We start from the raw sequence: 15,551 nt of genomic DNA, 5'->3' as shown, positions 1-15,551 counted from the left end.
CTGCAGGGCCCGCGGGGCCACGTCTGCAGACAGCAGCCCCACAGCACGGAGGCACCCAGGCCCGAGTGAGCCCTTACGCCGCCAGACCCCCCATGGCGTGAACTAACTGAAAAAAATAAACCTTTAAGGTGATGAGTTGCTTACATTTTTAAGATTTCTTACTAGCCTCTCCTGATACATGACTCCTCCTCCCCAAAAAATTATCTAAGGCCCTTATTTGACAAAAATACGGTATCCTATCACAGCAAACTAGACGTCAGTTATCGAAACCAATGGCTCAAAATATATTACGGCGAAAAGAATAAACGTATGAAGAGTGTGCATGGGCCGTAGATTCGTAAGCATAAATAATTCATGGAGACCCAGGTTAAATTAACAGCCACGTTACACACTCAGCCAGTTAACAGCCGTTGGCGTGCAGAACTCCATGGTTACAGTTACCCAGTAAGCACGCACAGAGCCCACCCAGGATTTCCTCTCCAACCTCCCAACGTGGATGCGGACACGGTGACAATGAAACGACGTCACAGCGCGCACGGCGTGACGGGAGCGGAGGCACTGGGTGGCAGAGGGGCGAGCAGCCTCACGTATTTTATACCGCAAGGCCGACCTGAGCGCGGGCCCAAAACGCCCCCGAGCGCCCAACGTCTCCCCAGCGACCTCCTGGCCACCGTCGCCATGAGAAGGGCCAGGAAACACCGAGCTGCTGGCATCGGGGCCCCTGCTAACCGTCAGGCCGAAGGTGGGGTGGGGTGGGGTGCTGTGTCCCATCAGTGCCGAGTGGCTTCTATGAAGCGGATCTGGCAAACGTGAAGGACCCTTAAACCCGAGTGGCGGGGAAATGAACGCCCCGTCTTGTGGAAACTCTTCATAATGAGAACGTGAAGGAGGGAGGAGAACGGGGCCTGCGGTCTTCTTTTCACGCCTCGGCTCATCTGCCCCGACAGCCACACCCCTTCCCGTGAGTCCCCAGCTGTGGCCCCGCTCCGCCTCCGCCCCCTCCGCCGGGATCTCTCTGGATCGCGCTCCATGTTCCCAGCGTGCCCGGATGAGATCAGCGCACTCCCAGAGACCTCGGCCAAGCCATTTGTAAAACGCCCCGAACGAGGCCAGGAGGTAATCACAAGGGAGGGAGACTTGGACCACAGGAGTCACCCACAGCCCAGCAGCGGCCAGCGGGAGCCGGAGGCCCGGCTGGGGAAGGGGCCGGCACGCCGAGTGCCTGAGAATCCGGGACACAGATCAGCAGCAGGCTGCGTTCCCGGGGACGGGGACGGGGACGGGGGGCCGCGGAGGGTCTCCTGTGAAGCTGGAAGGCGAGGACGATGGAGGCAGAGAACCTGGGAGGGCAGAGGGTGTGCGAACCAGAGGGAAGGCACAGCCAGAGGCCACACCCAGTAGAGCCACGTCACCCACCTGCCGAGCGTCCCTGCGCCCCACTCACCTCTGGGTCACGTCACCTCCTCCACAGGACGGAGGCGCTTGTCCCGGGGCTGCCCGCTCCCCCTTCCAGGGCCATCTCTAGCCACAGTCTAAATACAAACCCTGGAGCTGCTCACCGCGACCCACGGTCACGGCCTGGGTGAGGTGTTCCCTCTGCCACAGACGGCGCCCACAGCCTCCCTGCTCTGCGCCTGGCTCACGCCTGCCCTGCTGCGGCTCCCCCAACAGGGCCTCCTCTTTCCTTCACTGCCTCAATCCTGGGGGCTCCCCAGATCCCAGATCGGGCCCCAGGGCCTCCCTCCTGGTGAGGTTCTGGGTGATGGCACTCACCCAGGGCCCCCCGAGTCAGCCTGCCTTACACTGGCCGCTCCCTCTCCCTCGGCTCCTGGCCAGAAGCGCCTCGCAGGCCGTGTCCATCGCTCACAAGGTCAAACCAGCAAGTACGAACACAACGCATGCTGAAGACGCGTTGCGGAGAAGGTGGACGTTATACAGGGCTGGCCACCGTCTCCACGGTCAGCGAGGGTGCGTGTGGGACGGGCTGACGGGCACGAGGGGCAGCGGGGCAGGAGGAAGGGCGAGTGGGCGAGGCCGCCCCTGGCTGCACGAGGCCCCTCTTTGGGGCCCGCTGGGCGGTTTATGGGAGCTCGGTCCTGCTCACCACCTCTTCCCAGCTCCTTCGCACCCCAGGCTCGGCTTTCAGGCCCCACCCCCGTCACACACAGTGGCCTCTTCCGGGCTCCGCAGCGAACCATGCCGAAACCTGCCCGTGACCCAACGGCCAACGCTGCCACAAACTGCGTGCGGGGCCCGAGGGCCGGGGCTGGCGGCCTCGTGGGCGTGTGGGCAGGCGGCTCCGGAACCAGCACCAGGTGCAGAGGCGGGGCCAGCCTGCAGGACGCTTGGGGTCACCGCCTGGAGGGCAACAGACAGGCCCGCTCCCTGATGACAAGGGATCCCGTCACCTCTGCAGATGCAGACTGTGACCGCAAGGAAGCTGCTCGTGCCCAGCGGCGGGGCTCGGTGGTTGAGCATCAGCCTATGAACCTGGTCAGGGCACTCGCCCTGGTTGCGGGCTTGATCCCCAGTAGGAGGTGCACAGAAGGCAGCCAATCAACGATTCTCTCTCCTCGTTGATGCTTCTCTCTCTCTCGCCCTCTCCCTTGATCTCTGAAGTCAACAAAAATGAACTTCTTTTAAAAAAAGGAGGTGTCTCCTAATCGCTCGGGAAAACCAAACTGGCCCTGCAACCTCCTGGGATCTCAAAATCCAGCCGCTATCACGGGGCCACCATCTTAAAGGGTGCCCTGGAGCCTCAGTTTGCACAAGGAAAGGGGTTGGTGAGCAGACCCACCTTGCAGGAACCACACCCACGCTGGGGAACTGGAACCCCAGGCAGAGCCTCCGTCCCAGCTGGGCCCCCTCCCAAAGCAAACGGGGGGGGGGGGGGAGCGGAAACAGGATGCGTGTCACTGGCTGGGGCTGAGGTGCCACGCCGGGAGGACGCCTGACCGCCCCATTCAGCACTCCACTCTCAGGAACGCCCATGCCCGGCGCCTGAGCAGGCGCAAGCACTTACCCACGGGCACACTCACCCGCGGCACACCCACCCGCGGGCACACCCGCCCGCGGGCACACTCACCCGGTGGCACACCCACCCGCGGGCACACCCACCTGCGGTCTCGTTGCACTCGAAGTTGATGACGCTCATGCGCTGGAAGCCCGAGCTGCACTCGTCGCCGCCGAAGTAGACGAGGGTGAGGTCTCCGTCCGAGTACCTGGGTGTGGGAACACACGTGCACGCGTGTTTAGCAGAGCCGAGAGGAACCTGCGTTTTCAAACCTTTCTCCGTTTAGCCCCCCGCACACCCCGACAACTCGGTGCTGACACGGACCAGCACGCGCTCGCCAGCCGGGGAAAACGGCGAGGAAATGAGTTCCCAATGGGCGGGCCTATCGTCACGGCGGCGGGACAGCGCCGAAGGTTCGCCGGGAGCCTGCACCCTCCTCCGCGCGCCTCCTTCCCTCCGTGGATCTCGTACCAGACCGACAACGGCCACGAAGCGCACGGCGCTGCTGCCGCCGCCGCCATCGGGCGGCCTTCCCCGCGGGCCCTGCACAATGCGCGTTCCCGGGGACCCCTACCGCCCCGGACCGAGGACCACTAGGTCAGGGGCCACGAGACCGGGCTGGGTGTGTCTGCTCAGCTGTTTAAAGCCTTTACGTTATGCTCACGGCACTCCAGATCCTCCAAGCGCCAGAGACAGCGGAAAGCGGAGAGATAAGTTTTTAAGGACAAAAGCCGCTTCCACTGTAAACTAATCAAGTGAGTTTCCTACAGTGTGGCTCCTTCCGAACAATGGCCCGTAAAGCAAACAGCTTTTACAGGAGCCACCTCATTGTCCGGCCAGGAAGAGCAGCCGTGCCCAGGGACCGAGGCCCACGCCCAGGCAGGTCGGAGGGAGGGACGCCCTCCCGGCTCCCGGGCTTCGCGGGACGCAGGAGGAAGGGGCCACGGGAAGTGGGGTACGTTTTACAAGAACAGACACAATGCGCTGGGAAAGCGCGGGGAGGCTGTTTACGCACCGGAGAGTCTGGCTCTGGAATTTTCCTGCCACTTTGACTTGAGTGAAGTCAGGCTTCTTCGCTTGGCAAACCGCAGCCTGTTTCTCATTACAGGCCTTTGGGGCTCCTTCAACTTCTCCGCAGACGTTCAAATAAAAAATATACTCCTTCCCATCGGCAGCGTAGTAATGGCCTGGAGAGGAGGGAACACGTGAGCAGAGGCCCCGGCGCCACAGCCGCGGCGGCGGGAGCTGCGGCGCCGCGCCCACGGCCTGGCCTCTCCCACGCCGCGCACCACGGCCCCGGCGCCGCTCACCTCGGGTCTGCCGCAGCGGCCACAGGTCGATGGCGATGTCGTGCTGCGCGCCGCTCAGGGAGCAGTTGCTGCTCTCCAGGTAATCCCGGTGGCAGGCGTACTCCGTGACCCACTCGACCTCGTAGCGGCAGTTGGACTTGGCCGTGAGCTTGGGAAGGGTGCCCTATCGGAAACGGTTTGGGAAGGTGCAGACTTCCATTGTGCACATCCAGCTTACACACGGGCTCTCCTCGCTTCTGAAGCCGCGGAGTCAGCGGCTGGGTTTTTACGTTTTCCGGTCCCTGCTCCGCAGCCTCCGTGGCCTGGACGTGTCTGGATTCCCTGACTTGCCACGACCCCAGTGACGCGCCAGCACCCCCGCCCCCTCAGGGTCACACTCGGGCTTCGGCCAGTGCACCCTGAACCCGTCACCCGACACCCTCGGCCTCGGCAGCAGCCAGGCGAGTGAGGCAAAGGGCGGGCAGCAGCACCTTTCAATCAGAAGAGCTGGGGAGCCCGGGCCAGGGACGCCCCCAAGTTGCGTGGGAATCGCTGTGCCTGGGAGCCTCTAGGGAGCCGGCCCTGAACCCCTCTCCTGACTGCCCCAGGGGCCTGGGCACGCCTCCATGTGCTCCTGCCCCAGGGACGGGCCTCACCCACACATCGCGCCCTGAGGGCCCTGCCTCGCAGACGGAGCTCTGGCCGAGCCTGCGGTGGGACAGGGACGGAGGCCGGAGGTCCCTGCTCCCGGAGGGCAGTGCCGTCCGTAACCATGGCCGGGAGAGTGTGTGGCTGCTCAGCATCAGGCAGGGCCGCCGCCTCTGAGCGCCGCCGCCCTGCAAATGTTTACCCGGCGCCGCTGCGTGCCAGGCACAGTCCTCGGGGCTGGTTTGCAAACACGGGTCACGTGATGAATAAGCTGTGAAGTGGCGCGTCCGGCTCCGTCTGTCTGACTCAGAGCCGGTGCTCTCGGCCCTCGGCGCGGGCAGGTCGGACACGTGCCGCCGGCGGCCGGGCCGCGCGGGAGACGTCGGACACAAAGGCACACAGTGTGCGGTCACTGCCCTAGACGGTCACTGCACACGATGCCCGGAAAGGCACGTCCACGGCTGGGGCTGCCAGGCTGGGGCGGGGGCGGCAGTGTCCACGCCAGGTCTGTCGGGGTGATGGGCACCTCCGAACATCAGACGGGGGCACTGGTTGCATAATGCTCTCCCTGTGCTTGAAACGGGGGGCTTTTGCCATCTGTACATTCACTGAAACTTTTTTAAAGAAATCTACAAGGTACACGTTGACTAAACTCCCAGCTCCGAAAAGCGTTCAGCCAGCCAGCGCAAACGCCTGAGTAAACCTTCGCGGATGAAGGCACCACATGTAACCCGAGTGCGGCCCCATGAGCAGCGAGGCTGGGCGGGAACCCTTCCCTTCCCAGCAGCAAACCAGCCCCTGCACGGACACCGCGGTGCCTCATGTCTGGGAGGAGAGGGCGGGAGGGGCGGGCGGGAGAGGGGGCGCCCACTCCCCTCCGAGCCTACAGGTCCTCACTGCATGCAGTGAAACGAGGGGGGGCGGGGAGCCTGTGAGCCCGCGGCCCCGAGACGGCCTCCGCAGCCTGAGAAGGTTTCCATTCCCATGCGTAGGCACGGACGGAAGGAATAAATCAGAACCCCTCCACCTCGCATTCAGCACTGACGTCGAGCCCGGGGCGGCCGGGCGGGTCCCCTGAGCTGCCACCGCGGGCCCTGGGAGCCTGGGGACCTAACGCGGAAAGCTGGTCGGGGCTAAACCTTTGTCCCCATACCCCAGCGCACAAAGCTGGCCGGCTGCCACGGCACATTCCACGTTTATTTGGGGGGAGGGGAGCCTGGCCCAAGCACTCCCCTCCTCCTCGCTCCCTCCGCTCGGAGGAGACAGGAATAAATCAGGGGGAGCCCTGCCCTTCCTCCGGGCTGTCTCCCGGCCATCGGCACCCACATCTGCTAAAACACTTCACAGCCACACGTGCACGCAACACCACTGGGCACCGGCCAAGGACAACCCAGACCGCCCTACCCTCACGGAGTTTACAGCTGTGCTCCACTGCGTAAACAGCCAGAGGACAGAGCAATCAGGCTGCTGGCAGCTCCGCCGGGGGGGGGGGGGGGGGGGGGGGGGCCGGCGGGGAGGGGGAGGCCGGGAGGGCGACGGCTCCCCTGTGAGCCCAGGGGGCCTGCCCGCGGCCGATTCTTCCACACCGGGCGGGACCCCCAAAGCCCTGCACGGAGCCCCCCAGGTCTGCACAGCATCTGCACCGCTCGTTTCTGACCGCGTTCCCGTAGACTCATTAGCTACTTCTACCTGGTTTCATCCCCGAACAACGAGGGCCATGAAGTCACGGGTTTGGGGGGGTAGGGATGGTTTTTCAAAACCCACTCAAATCAGCATAGCTACGAAAATTTTTTAAAATCTGTCCACGGACCAGTTAAAATCGTCTCCCACAGGAGCAGAACAAAACCCCGTCCCACGTGCACACCCAGGGGCCCCTCGAGGTGGCTGAGAGCAAACGGCCGGCTGTTCTCCGGGAGCCTCGCCCCCGCGGCCATCCCGGGAAGCGCGTTCTCCCCACAGTCCGCACGCTCGGCCCGGCCCGCAGGGACCCACCGCCCGCCGCGGCCCCAGCCCCTGCTCCCAGGCAGCCCGGCTAGTGGTCCCGGGAGACCAGCCTCACCTCCCGGCGCTCCGACGGGCAGACGAAGGTAATGGTCACGGCCGGGCTGTGGCCCTCACAGAAGTCTGGCTTCCCTGCCTCTTCTTTTCCGTAGGTCAGGACCAGCCTGGAGGCCACAGACAGACAGGAGCGTTACAAAGTACCGCTTCCAAATTAAAGGCATTCAAATTAATCCAGGGGCCCCGAGCATTCTTTTGGGGACACCGGAAACTGAAGGAAGATCACAGCGTAAAAGAAGCCGTACGTGGTACACTTTAATTCATTCCCACTTGGGGGAGGAAAATAAATTTAAAAGCAAACTTCAATTTAGTGCTATTTTCTTTAAAAAACAAATAAAACGAGCAACGTGTAAATTTAAATACTAAGAAAAGCTGCTTGAGTCAAACAAAAAACATTACACTCTAACAAAACCAAACAAACACAGCTGAGCAGGTCAAGCCGTCGCTGCCACAGCCCGCAAGACGGCTTCCTCTCCAAACAACGAGGTCTACGTGCAAGCCAAGGGCGTCTCCGTCACCTGAAGATCGCGGAGCGTGCTGGCCGGCTGGCCGCAGCGGGAAGGGCCTCCCGCGGGGTGGGGGCCCCTCGCCTCGGGGCCTCACCCGCACTCCCCGCGAGCCGGCCACAGAACAGCCGGGAACACACGCTCAGGCTTTCGTTCAACGCCCGCTTCCCACCAAGTCCCCGGGTCCGAAGAATCCATTTGTCACGGAGAACGACGCTGTGGGCTGCGTGGCGTCCCCCCTCCCCCCGTTCCCGTGGAAGCCCCAACCCCAGCCCCTCGGCACGTGACCGTCTTTGGGGACGGAGGTATTCAACGAGGCGATTAGGACGAGGTCATCGGGGTGGGCGCTCATCAGACAGGACTGTGTCCTCAGAAGAGGAGGAGACCAGGACGAGGGAAGCAGGGGGGCACGGGGAGAAAGGCCGCGGGACAAACAGCCCTGGAACTGGACTGCCGGCCCGGGAGCCGAGAGCAAACGGCCTCCGCGGCTGGCCGCCGGCGGCGCTGTCACAGCAGCCCACACGCTCACGCAGACACACACCGAGAAGCCGCCCGCCATTGCACCTCTCGGGCACGCTCCCCTTCCGCAGGCGATCTGTAATCGCAGCGCTGATGAGCAAGCTCCACGCAGCGCAGCCCACGAGGTGTCCATCAAGTGCCACCGGGGGGCCATCAAACCCTCCACCCCAGCGCCAGCCGCAGTCACGTGTGCCCACGAGGACAGCGTCTCCCTGCCGAGTCAGGCGGAGGCGGGGGAGCACGTGCAAGCAGCACGTCTTATCAAGAGGAATGAAGCACCGGGCCTGGGGGGAGGGCTGGGGGGCCGGGGGGCCTGGGGGGCCGGTGCCCCGGCAGGGAGCCAGCACACTGCCCTTCCTGCCCTCTCCCTGCAGGATGGTGTCTCTGAAGAGCAGATAAGGGTGGACACGGTGAACTTCACCGGGGACCTGCCATGGCCAACGTCAGGCACACCCGCAGGGAGCTGTCACATGAGGCAGCCCCGTGCGCTCATCCCGGCCCACGTCCTCACAGCCTGGGAGACAAGTGATTAGCAGTCAGGCAGCCTGGGTGACTCACCGCGATGACTAGTGCTTTAGCGAGCATGTGGGAAGCCATGGTTTTGCAAGCATTATCTTGCAACAAACTACAAAGCCAGGCTCCTGCTGAGGGGGGCAGCCGCCCGCACACACTGACCTGTCCTCGCTCAGGAGCTTCAGCCCCTCCTTGGGCTGGCCCACGTCGAAGGCCTGGCCCCCGCGCACCAGGCAGGCGGCAGTGCCCAGGGGGCAGGCGCGCAGCTGCGGGCTCGGGCCCCGTAGAGAGTCTGTAAAACATTACATGGGATGTGGATTAGCATCCAAGGGTCGCCACACTTACCCTCGGCCCAAGGTCCCTTGAAAGAAAAAAAAACAAGATCAACATTTTCCAAGTCTCCATAAGTAACGTAAGGGAGAGAAGCTTGGACCGCATTCCATTCTGAGACCTTGGACATCCGTGACCTGCCTGCGTGTGAGGGGGAGGGAGAGCGGCGGCCCCCACCCGCAGGGCTGCGGGCACGTGTCGGGGAAGGAATGCAGGGCCCTCGCCCCGCACCTGGCACGTAAGAGGCGCCCGCTAAGCAGGGGCTCTCGTGTTCGCTGACCTTGAGGAATGTGCCCCCTCCTCCTAGACACACACGAACTTCAGCCTGACCCCTTCCAATCGATACACAGACTAGCCAAGGCAGGGACTCCGTGGGTCTGTGTGAAGGCGCGGAGACTCGAGAGAGAACCCACAGATGGTCTGGATTCACGTCCTAGATCCACCACTGACCTCTGCGACACCTCTGATCTAACTGCACAGCCTCCCAGCCCCCGAGCCACCCCACAGGGTGGAGGAGTCACGGACGATGGGGAGGACACGGACCGTCGGTCTCAGGCCACATCATGAGGTTTCCCTGCCGGGTGGTTAGTGCGCCCGAGCGTCTGAGGCTCCGGGGCTCTGTGCCCGCAGTGACCCACGGGGGACGGGGCACTCGGGGGACTGGAGGCAGAGGTGAGGCGCGAGCCCTCGGCGTGCAGTTGAGCCGCCGGCAGGAAAGCGACGCGGTTCCTGGTTTCCAGGGTCGCTTTCCTCACACGGTGTGAGGCCCGGAGCAATCTCCTGGGCCGGAGAGTGTCGGGGTAAAGACACTCCGTGTGGGTGATCCCGTGTGAATCCAAGTCACGGAACCCAACTCAAACTGCCAGTCAATTGGAACGAAAAAAAGCTCTTTTAAGAATGTATCCAGTGAATCTGAATAATCGCATGTTATTTCGGAATTCAACTTGATCACCAAATTGGAGTTGCAGGCCCATTTCAGGTAAAGACTTTGTCTACCGACCTTTCTCCAGAAGAACAACAGACGCCGTCCTGGGAGCACAAAAGGATGACATGAACAACCGGCCACACACCTGCCCGGCGCTGGCCCCCGGGGAGCCGAGCGGCTCCCGTTTTAGAACGACGTGGAAGTGGTGAGCCAAGGGGCGTGTGATGTCCACGCACAGTGTGAACCACACGCACACACTCACACTCATGTGCCTGCTGCCCACAGTCCTCTCCTGGGCTGGCTTTCTTTTTAAAAACTTTTCCCCATGTTTCTAAGGCCGAAGTCCTATACACCAGCACGATGTGAGGAGTAAGAATGTAAGGGAAACAGGGGAGAATCACTTTTTGTTAATTACCAGCCAAGCCAGCACAGGACTAACAACTCACAGCCCTTGAAGCAAACGCCAAGCTCGGCTCCAGCCTGCAGCTGGCTGAGCAGACCCCGAGCTCCTCACACCAGCCCTGGCAGCTTCAGGGTCAGCCAGGCAAGACGCCGTCCCAGAATGAAATATGGGTCGTGACCAAGTGCCCGCGGACCTGGGCACCCCTCTCCCCCTTTCCCCAGCCTGCAGCTCACAGCCAAGGGCCTCGGGTGGCACACGTGGCTTCCCCAGCCCGGCCAGGAACTCCGGACTCCACTTCCTCCAGCCGTGCTCAGTGCCCACACACCAAATCAATCCATCCCCCCAACTGCCCCCATCTCACAGGAAGTAAGATTCACTGGAGGATCTGGAAACCCCAAGTGTCAGGCAGAGAGAGCACACGGTTCTGGACTCGCAGGGTGGAGGGAACGTGTGAGGGATCGGATTCCTGGGCCAAGCGGGGGGCTGTGCACAGAGACGTCTGTGGGGACAAACGCTATCTCGGAGGCCTCACGGCCACGTGGCTCCAGGCAGGGGCACGCAGGCGGAGAGCAAAGCCAAGGACCCTTCCAAGCAACCCTTCCCCACCCCTCGCCCACGCCCCCCCCCCCCCCCCAGGTCCAGACCTATGTCTCTGCAAACGTTGATGAACAGAGACGTGTCCGGGTCCGAGTCATCCACCAAGTAAGCGCCACTGAGCTTGATCAGTGGGTTCAGATCGTGCTTCTTGAACTCGCCATCAAATGCGTAGCACGGCACCTAGGAGAGAGGAGAGCGTCAGTCTCCAACACGCACCTTCCAACTGGCCTGCGACCCGCCGCCTTTTTAGCGGGCCCTTGCCTCCAGAGTACAGACGCCCTGCCCTGCCCTGCGGCCCACGGCCCCACCACCACCAGCTCGGTCCTGCCCAAGCTGCCCCAGGTCACATCACTCTCTGCTCAGATCCACACTGAGAGCGAGTCCCCTCCAACCTCGAGGACGCAGCCTCGGGGCCCCCGGGTGCTGCTCGCGGGCGTGGAACGCGACACTCCCTCGCATCTCCCTGGAATGCCCTTCCCCGGGATCACACAGCTCTCGCTCCACCTCCCTCCGGTCTCGGATGAACCGTCACCTGCTCGGGGAGCCCGTCCTGACACCCTGATCTAAAGCAGTGCTCCCCGCCGCTCTGTGCCTCCCCGCTTTCCTTCCCTTCACGGCGCTGGTGTGTGTTACCTGCCCGCTTCCTCCCACACGGCTGTCCCTGTGGAAGCCCTAAAGACGGGCTCGGGATGGTGCCTGCACCAGCCCCCGCTCAGCAGCAGACGAAGACAGAGTCCTCCTCCGAGCACCGAGCCCGTCCTTCCTGGGTTCTCGTTATGACCACTCACTCCCTCGTCTCTAGGAACTAATGGCCTCATTTCCAAAATGTCACGGAGCCCGTTGCAGCCGACACGGCTCCAGGCTCTCACAGCTCCTACTTCTCAAGCAGAGAGAGCATCGCGCCCAGACACGTGCCGAGACTCGCCAAGGCCCGGGTCACCCAGATAACACCACCTCCTGCCAGGTCTGCCTTTGAAACCCCCTGGTGAGTCTATTTCCAAAACAACACCCGGGCATCCCTGTCACCACCCGTGCGAAGACACACCCCGAAGACTCGTGTTCTCGGCAACCACTTCAAAGCAGTTCGCGTCATCATCGTTTTCTGACACCGTGTTCCTGGGACTCAGCCTTTCACAATGAAGCCACTCACATGCGGGGCTGCTCGCAAGGTTAACTGCCTGATATTCAGCTTTCAAATCTCTCTTGGAAAGGTGCTATCAGGCCTGCAGGATCGCTCTGACCCACTAACCTCCTTCTCCGGCCCCGCTCCCCGAGATTTCAAGGAGCGCGAATGGACTGAGCCAACAACGTGCACCTCCTCGCAGCCTCAGGGCACACGCCCTCTCATTCCGACCAGATCCCTCAGCAGAGGCTCCCGTGATCGGAGATGCCGCCGATAACCACGGGGCTGGCACATCTGGTCCCGGGAGAACATGACTCACAGGGGCCAGACGCCAAGCCTCGGGCTACGTCCTGCAGGAAGGCTGGGCCCACAGCTTCAGGAATCACCTAAACTAAAGGGAAGGCCTCCCTGCACACTGTCCCTGGGCCCGGGGACGCAATCACAGCGTCCCGAACCCTGCGAATCTGACGTGTGCCGTCCCCGGCACGTTCACACGGACACGCCAGCGCGAGAGGGTCAGCGGGGAGGCGGGGCGCCTCTCCAGCTGCAAAATGAAAGCCTGGGAAAGCAAGACGGGCCACGTGTGCAAGGCCTCGCCATTCTGGACGGGCTCGAGGGATCCCGGTGAGGAGCCGGCGCTCAGACCCCCGCTCCAGGCAGCCAGCCACCGCTGGCCGGCGCGCGGGCCAGGAAGGAACTGCGGGCCCGCCCAGCTCTGCGCCCACAGAACTGGAGTGCGCGTCGGAAAACGGCCGGGCTCCCGGGGAAGGGCCTCCCACTTCCTGCCCCACGGAGCCCAGCAATGGAGACATTCATGAGCGCAGGAACGCGGCCGCGGGGGAGGGGCGGCCCCCGCTCCGCACACTGAGTGGACCTTGTTCACGCCGTATGTTAGCCGTGCTTGTGTGGCCGGAGTCTGAGTCCCCTGTGTTCCCCGGAGCGCCGGGGTGGGGGGCGTCCGTCCGTGGCACTTTAGGGAAATTATAATCTAAAAAAACCCTCCCAGGGCCCACTGACCGGGCCCAGAGTGGTCGTGGTACAAGGCAGCGGAGAACTGCCGAGACTCCTGCGCGTCAGAGCAACACAAACAAAGACCAGGAACTCTGAGCGAGGTGTGCACGTCATGGCGGCAAGCACCCTGGACGGAGCGGGTTTCTCCCCGAGAAGTGCGGGGTGCTGTGTGCATGCAGATAAGCACAACCAGTGGACGCAGAGAGGCGGGGGCGAGGGCAGGTGCTGGGGGCGGGAGCGGCCGGGGAGAGGCCCATGGAGGGGGAAGGAGACAAATGTAATACTTTCAACCATGAAGAATTTAAATTAAAAGAAACGCTGAGTGTTTTAACAATTTCTGGAGCCGCACCACAGCCGGTCAGCGTCATCCATCCCCGAGACGGGGTAAGGCGAGGTCCTCGATGGGGACCCGGGGGCACTGTGACCCGGAGCGGCGACAGCAGGCTACGCGAGCGGCCACACGCTCCTCGGTCCTCCCTCTGAGGTGCCGGCACGGGAGGCAGAAAGGAGTGCAGGTCGTGAGCAGGGACGCGCCCTCCATACCTTTAGTCCCCGGGCCCCCGAAAGCAAGAAGCCTTTCAAAACGCAAGAAACTCCTCCTGCGAGGCCCCCCACGGCCCTCCCTGCCCGGACACCAGCGGGACCAAGCCCGGCTGCCGCCCAGCCCCCGAGGCGAGCAGAGAGCAGACTGCAACGTCTCTCCTGCACCTTCAGATCCACTCCGGAGAGAAATTAAATGTCACTGTTTTGAGAAAAAACAGCTGGCCCTCCCCGCTCCGCCCCGAAGCACAATTTAGAGCAGGGCACCGTCTGCTGCAAAGGCCACAGAGTAAACATGCCAGCCCGCGTCACGTAGGCCTCGGCCCTGCATTCTTCTTTGTCTCTTTACAGCCTATAAAAACGTGAAGGCCGTTCTCCGCTCTGGGCTGCACAAACAGACCCGGCGGGGCTGGGCCGCGGCTGCCGTGGGCGACTGCCCACCCGCCGCACCGGGCGGAGGGAAACCAACTGCCTCTTCTTCCTTTCTTATCTGGAAAGGCGTTTTCCCAGGTGGGGGGAGCCGCCGCTGCCAGCGCAGGAGAGCGAGGGAGGAGGCAGGGACACAGCCTCGCGGGCAGGCTGGGCGGCGGGCCCCTCGGGGGCTCGAGGGGCCGGGGAGGTGGAGGTGTCTGGGAGGAGCAGGCAGCTACCCTGCAGCCCCGACAGGCCCCGCCTGCCACGCACTGGATGCTGGCAAACAGCTCACCCTCCGCTTTACAATTTAAAGTGTAAACCCGACACCGTTCCTAACAACCGGTGACATTTCCTTGGGCCTGATCCCCTCCCACACTTGACGCTTTTCCGCCCTGAGCCTCCTGCTGCTCCTCCGGGGCGAGGCAGCCGGGGCCTCTTCCACGCCGCGTGACCGTCCTCTTTCCCAGACTGCCGGAGGTGCAGGCTGTGACCACTCGTCATCCCTCGTGTCCCTGGCTTTACTTTTTAAAAGCGAACGTATCTCTTCTTGCCCTTGTTGAACGACACGGCATTAAGCCATCAGTGAAAACAACTCCCGTGGTCCGTTCCTCACTCCTAAGACTTTGAACTGAGTCCCTCAGGACAGGAAACTAATGGCGAAAAGTGAGAATCATCGGCCCACGAAGACGGCTGTCCAGGCGAGCACAGGAAGCCACGGGGACGGCCCGGGTGGCGGGAGGAGTGAGGCGGAAAGATGCTGCCGCGCTCCTCTCCTCCGTGACCAGGGAAAGCCACGCGGCGGAGCCCCCTTCGGAGGCCCCAATCTAGGGAACAGGACACTTCGTGGATCAACGAGAATGACCTGACCGGCCAGTGTGGCTCAGTGGTTGAGCATCAACCCATGAACCAGGAGGTCACGGTTCAATTCCCAGTCAGGGCACATGCCCGGGTTGCGGGCTCCATCCCCGGTAGGGGATGTACAGGAGGCAGCCGATCAATGATTCTCTCGCACCATTAATGTTTCTCTCTCTCTCTCTCTCCTTCTCCCCTCCTCTCTGAAATCCATTTTTTTTAAAGAATGATCTGACCAAGAAAGAACGGCGGGAACGGTAAGCTGTCCAGCCCCCGAGGTGAGCTGGCGAAGACCTGGAGGGCTCAGGACAGCCGGCCGGGAGGCACAGCTGCAGGCGGCACCGGGAGGCACGGGAACACAGCACGCCACACCCCGCTCCGCCGAGGCGCCCGGCCCCGGAAACCCAGAGGGAACCTGCCCGCCCGGTGGGCCGCTCGGGTCCCATCACGGCCTGTGGGCTGCGCAGAGCCCTGTCCTGAGCGAAGAACCACCCAGCACGGCCGTCACCGCCAAACCAGTATTTCCAGTCTGAAGGGCCCAGAATGTACTTTCCCAGCACGTGACCCGGAGGCTACCTCTTTCTTGGCTTTGAACGTGTCTTTCTTGCAGGCGGCGGAAGTCCTCCACTCAAAGTAGTGCACGCAGTCCGCGGCGGCGACGAACTCGGGCGTGCCCTGTGAGGGTACAGTTAAAATAAAATGTCACCCTGCTGCGCACGGCCGTTCCCCTCATCACAGCGAGGGGCCGTGATGGACATTTTAAAAGTAGCCGCGCGGGGGGAGGGGGGGGCCATCGCAACCGTTTTCAGT

The 15,551-nt window shown here is 62.8% G+C and overlaps 1 protein-coding gene across 3 annotated transcripts in view; it reads right to left on the bottom strand.

Annotated features, from left to right (window-relative positions):
- IGF2R (insulin like growth factor 2 receptor) overlaps window positions 1–15,551 on the bottom strand; it is a 98,839-nt gene that overhangs the window by 50,814 nt on the left and 32,474 nt on the right. For all 3 annotated transcript variants that reach the window (XM_054721648.1, XM_054721646.1, XM_054721647.1), the window contains exons 4-10: window positions 15,318–15,416; window positions 10,849–10,981; window positions 8,709–8,838; window positions 7,010–7,115; window positions 4,324–4,486; window positions 4,029–4,200; window positions 3,118–3,221 (exon numbers count right to left, since the gene is read on the bottom strand). In XM_054721648.1, coding sequence (XP_054577623.1) covers window positions 3,118–3,221; window positions 4,029–4,200; window positions 4,324–4,486; window positions 7,010–7,115; window positions 8,709–8,838; window positions 10,849–10,981; window positions 15,318–15,416 — 907 coding nt within the window. The remainder of the gene's footprint in view (window positions 1–3,117; window positions 3,222–4,028; window positions 4,201–4,323; window positions 4,487–7,009; window positions 7,116–8,708; window positions 8,839–10,848; window positions 10,982–15,317; window positions 15,417–15,551) is intronic.

The sequence above is a fragment of the Eptesicus fuscus genome, chromosome 10, assembly GCF_027574615.1.
Source record: "Eptesicus fuscus isolate TK198812 chromosome 10, DD_ASM_mEF_20220401, whole genome shotgun sequence".
NCBI lineage: Eukaryota > Metazoa > Chordata > Mammalia > Chiroptera > Vespertilionidae > Eptesicus > Eptesicus fuscus.
The sequence above is the reverse complement of the archived record's forward strand: the minus strand, read 5'-3'. Positions and strand labels throughout refer to the sequence as shown.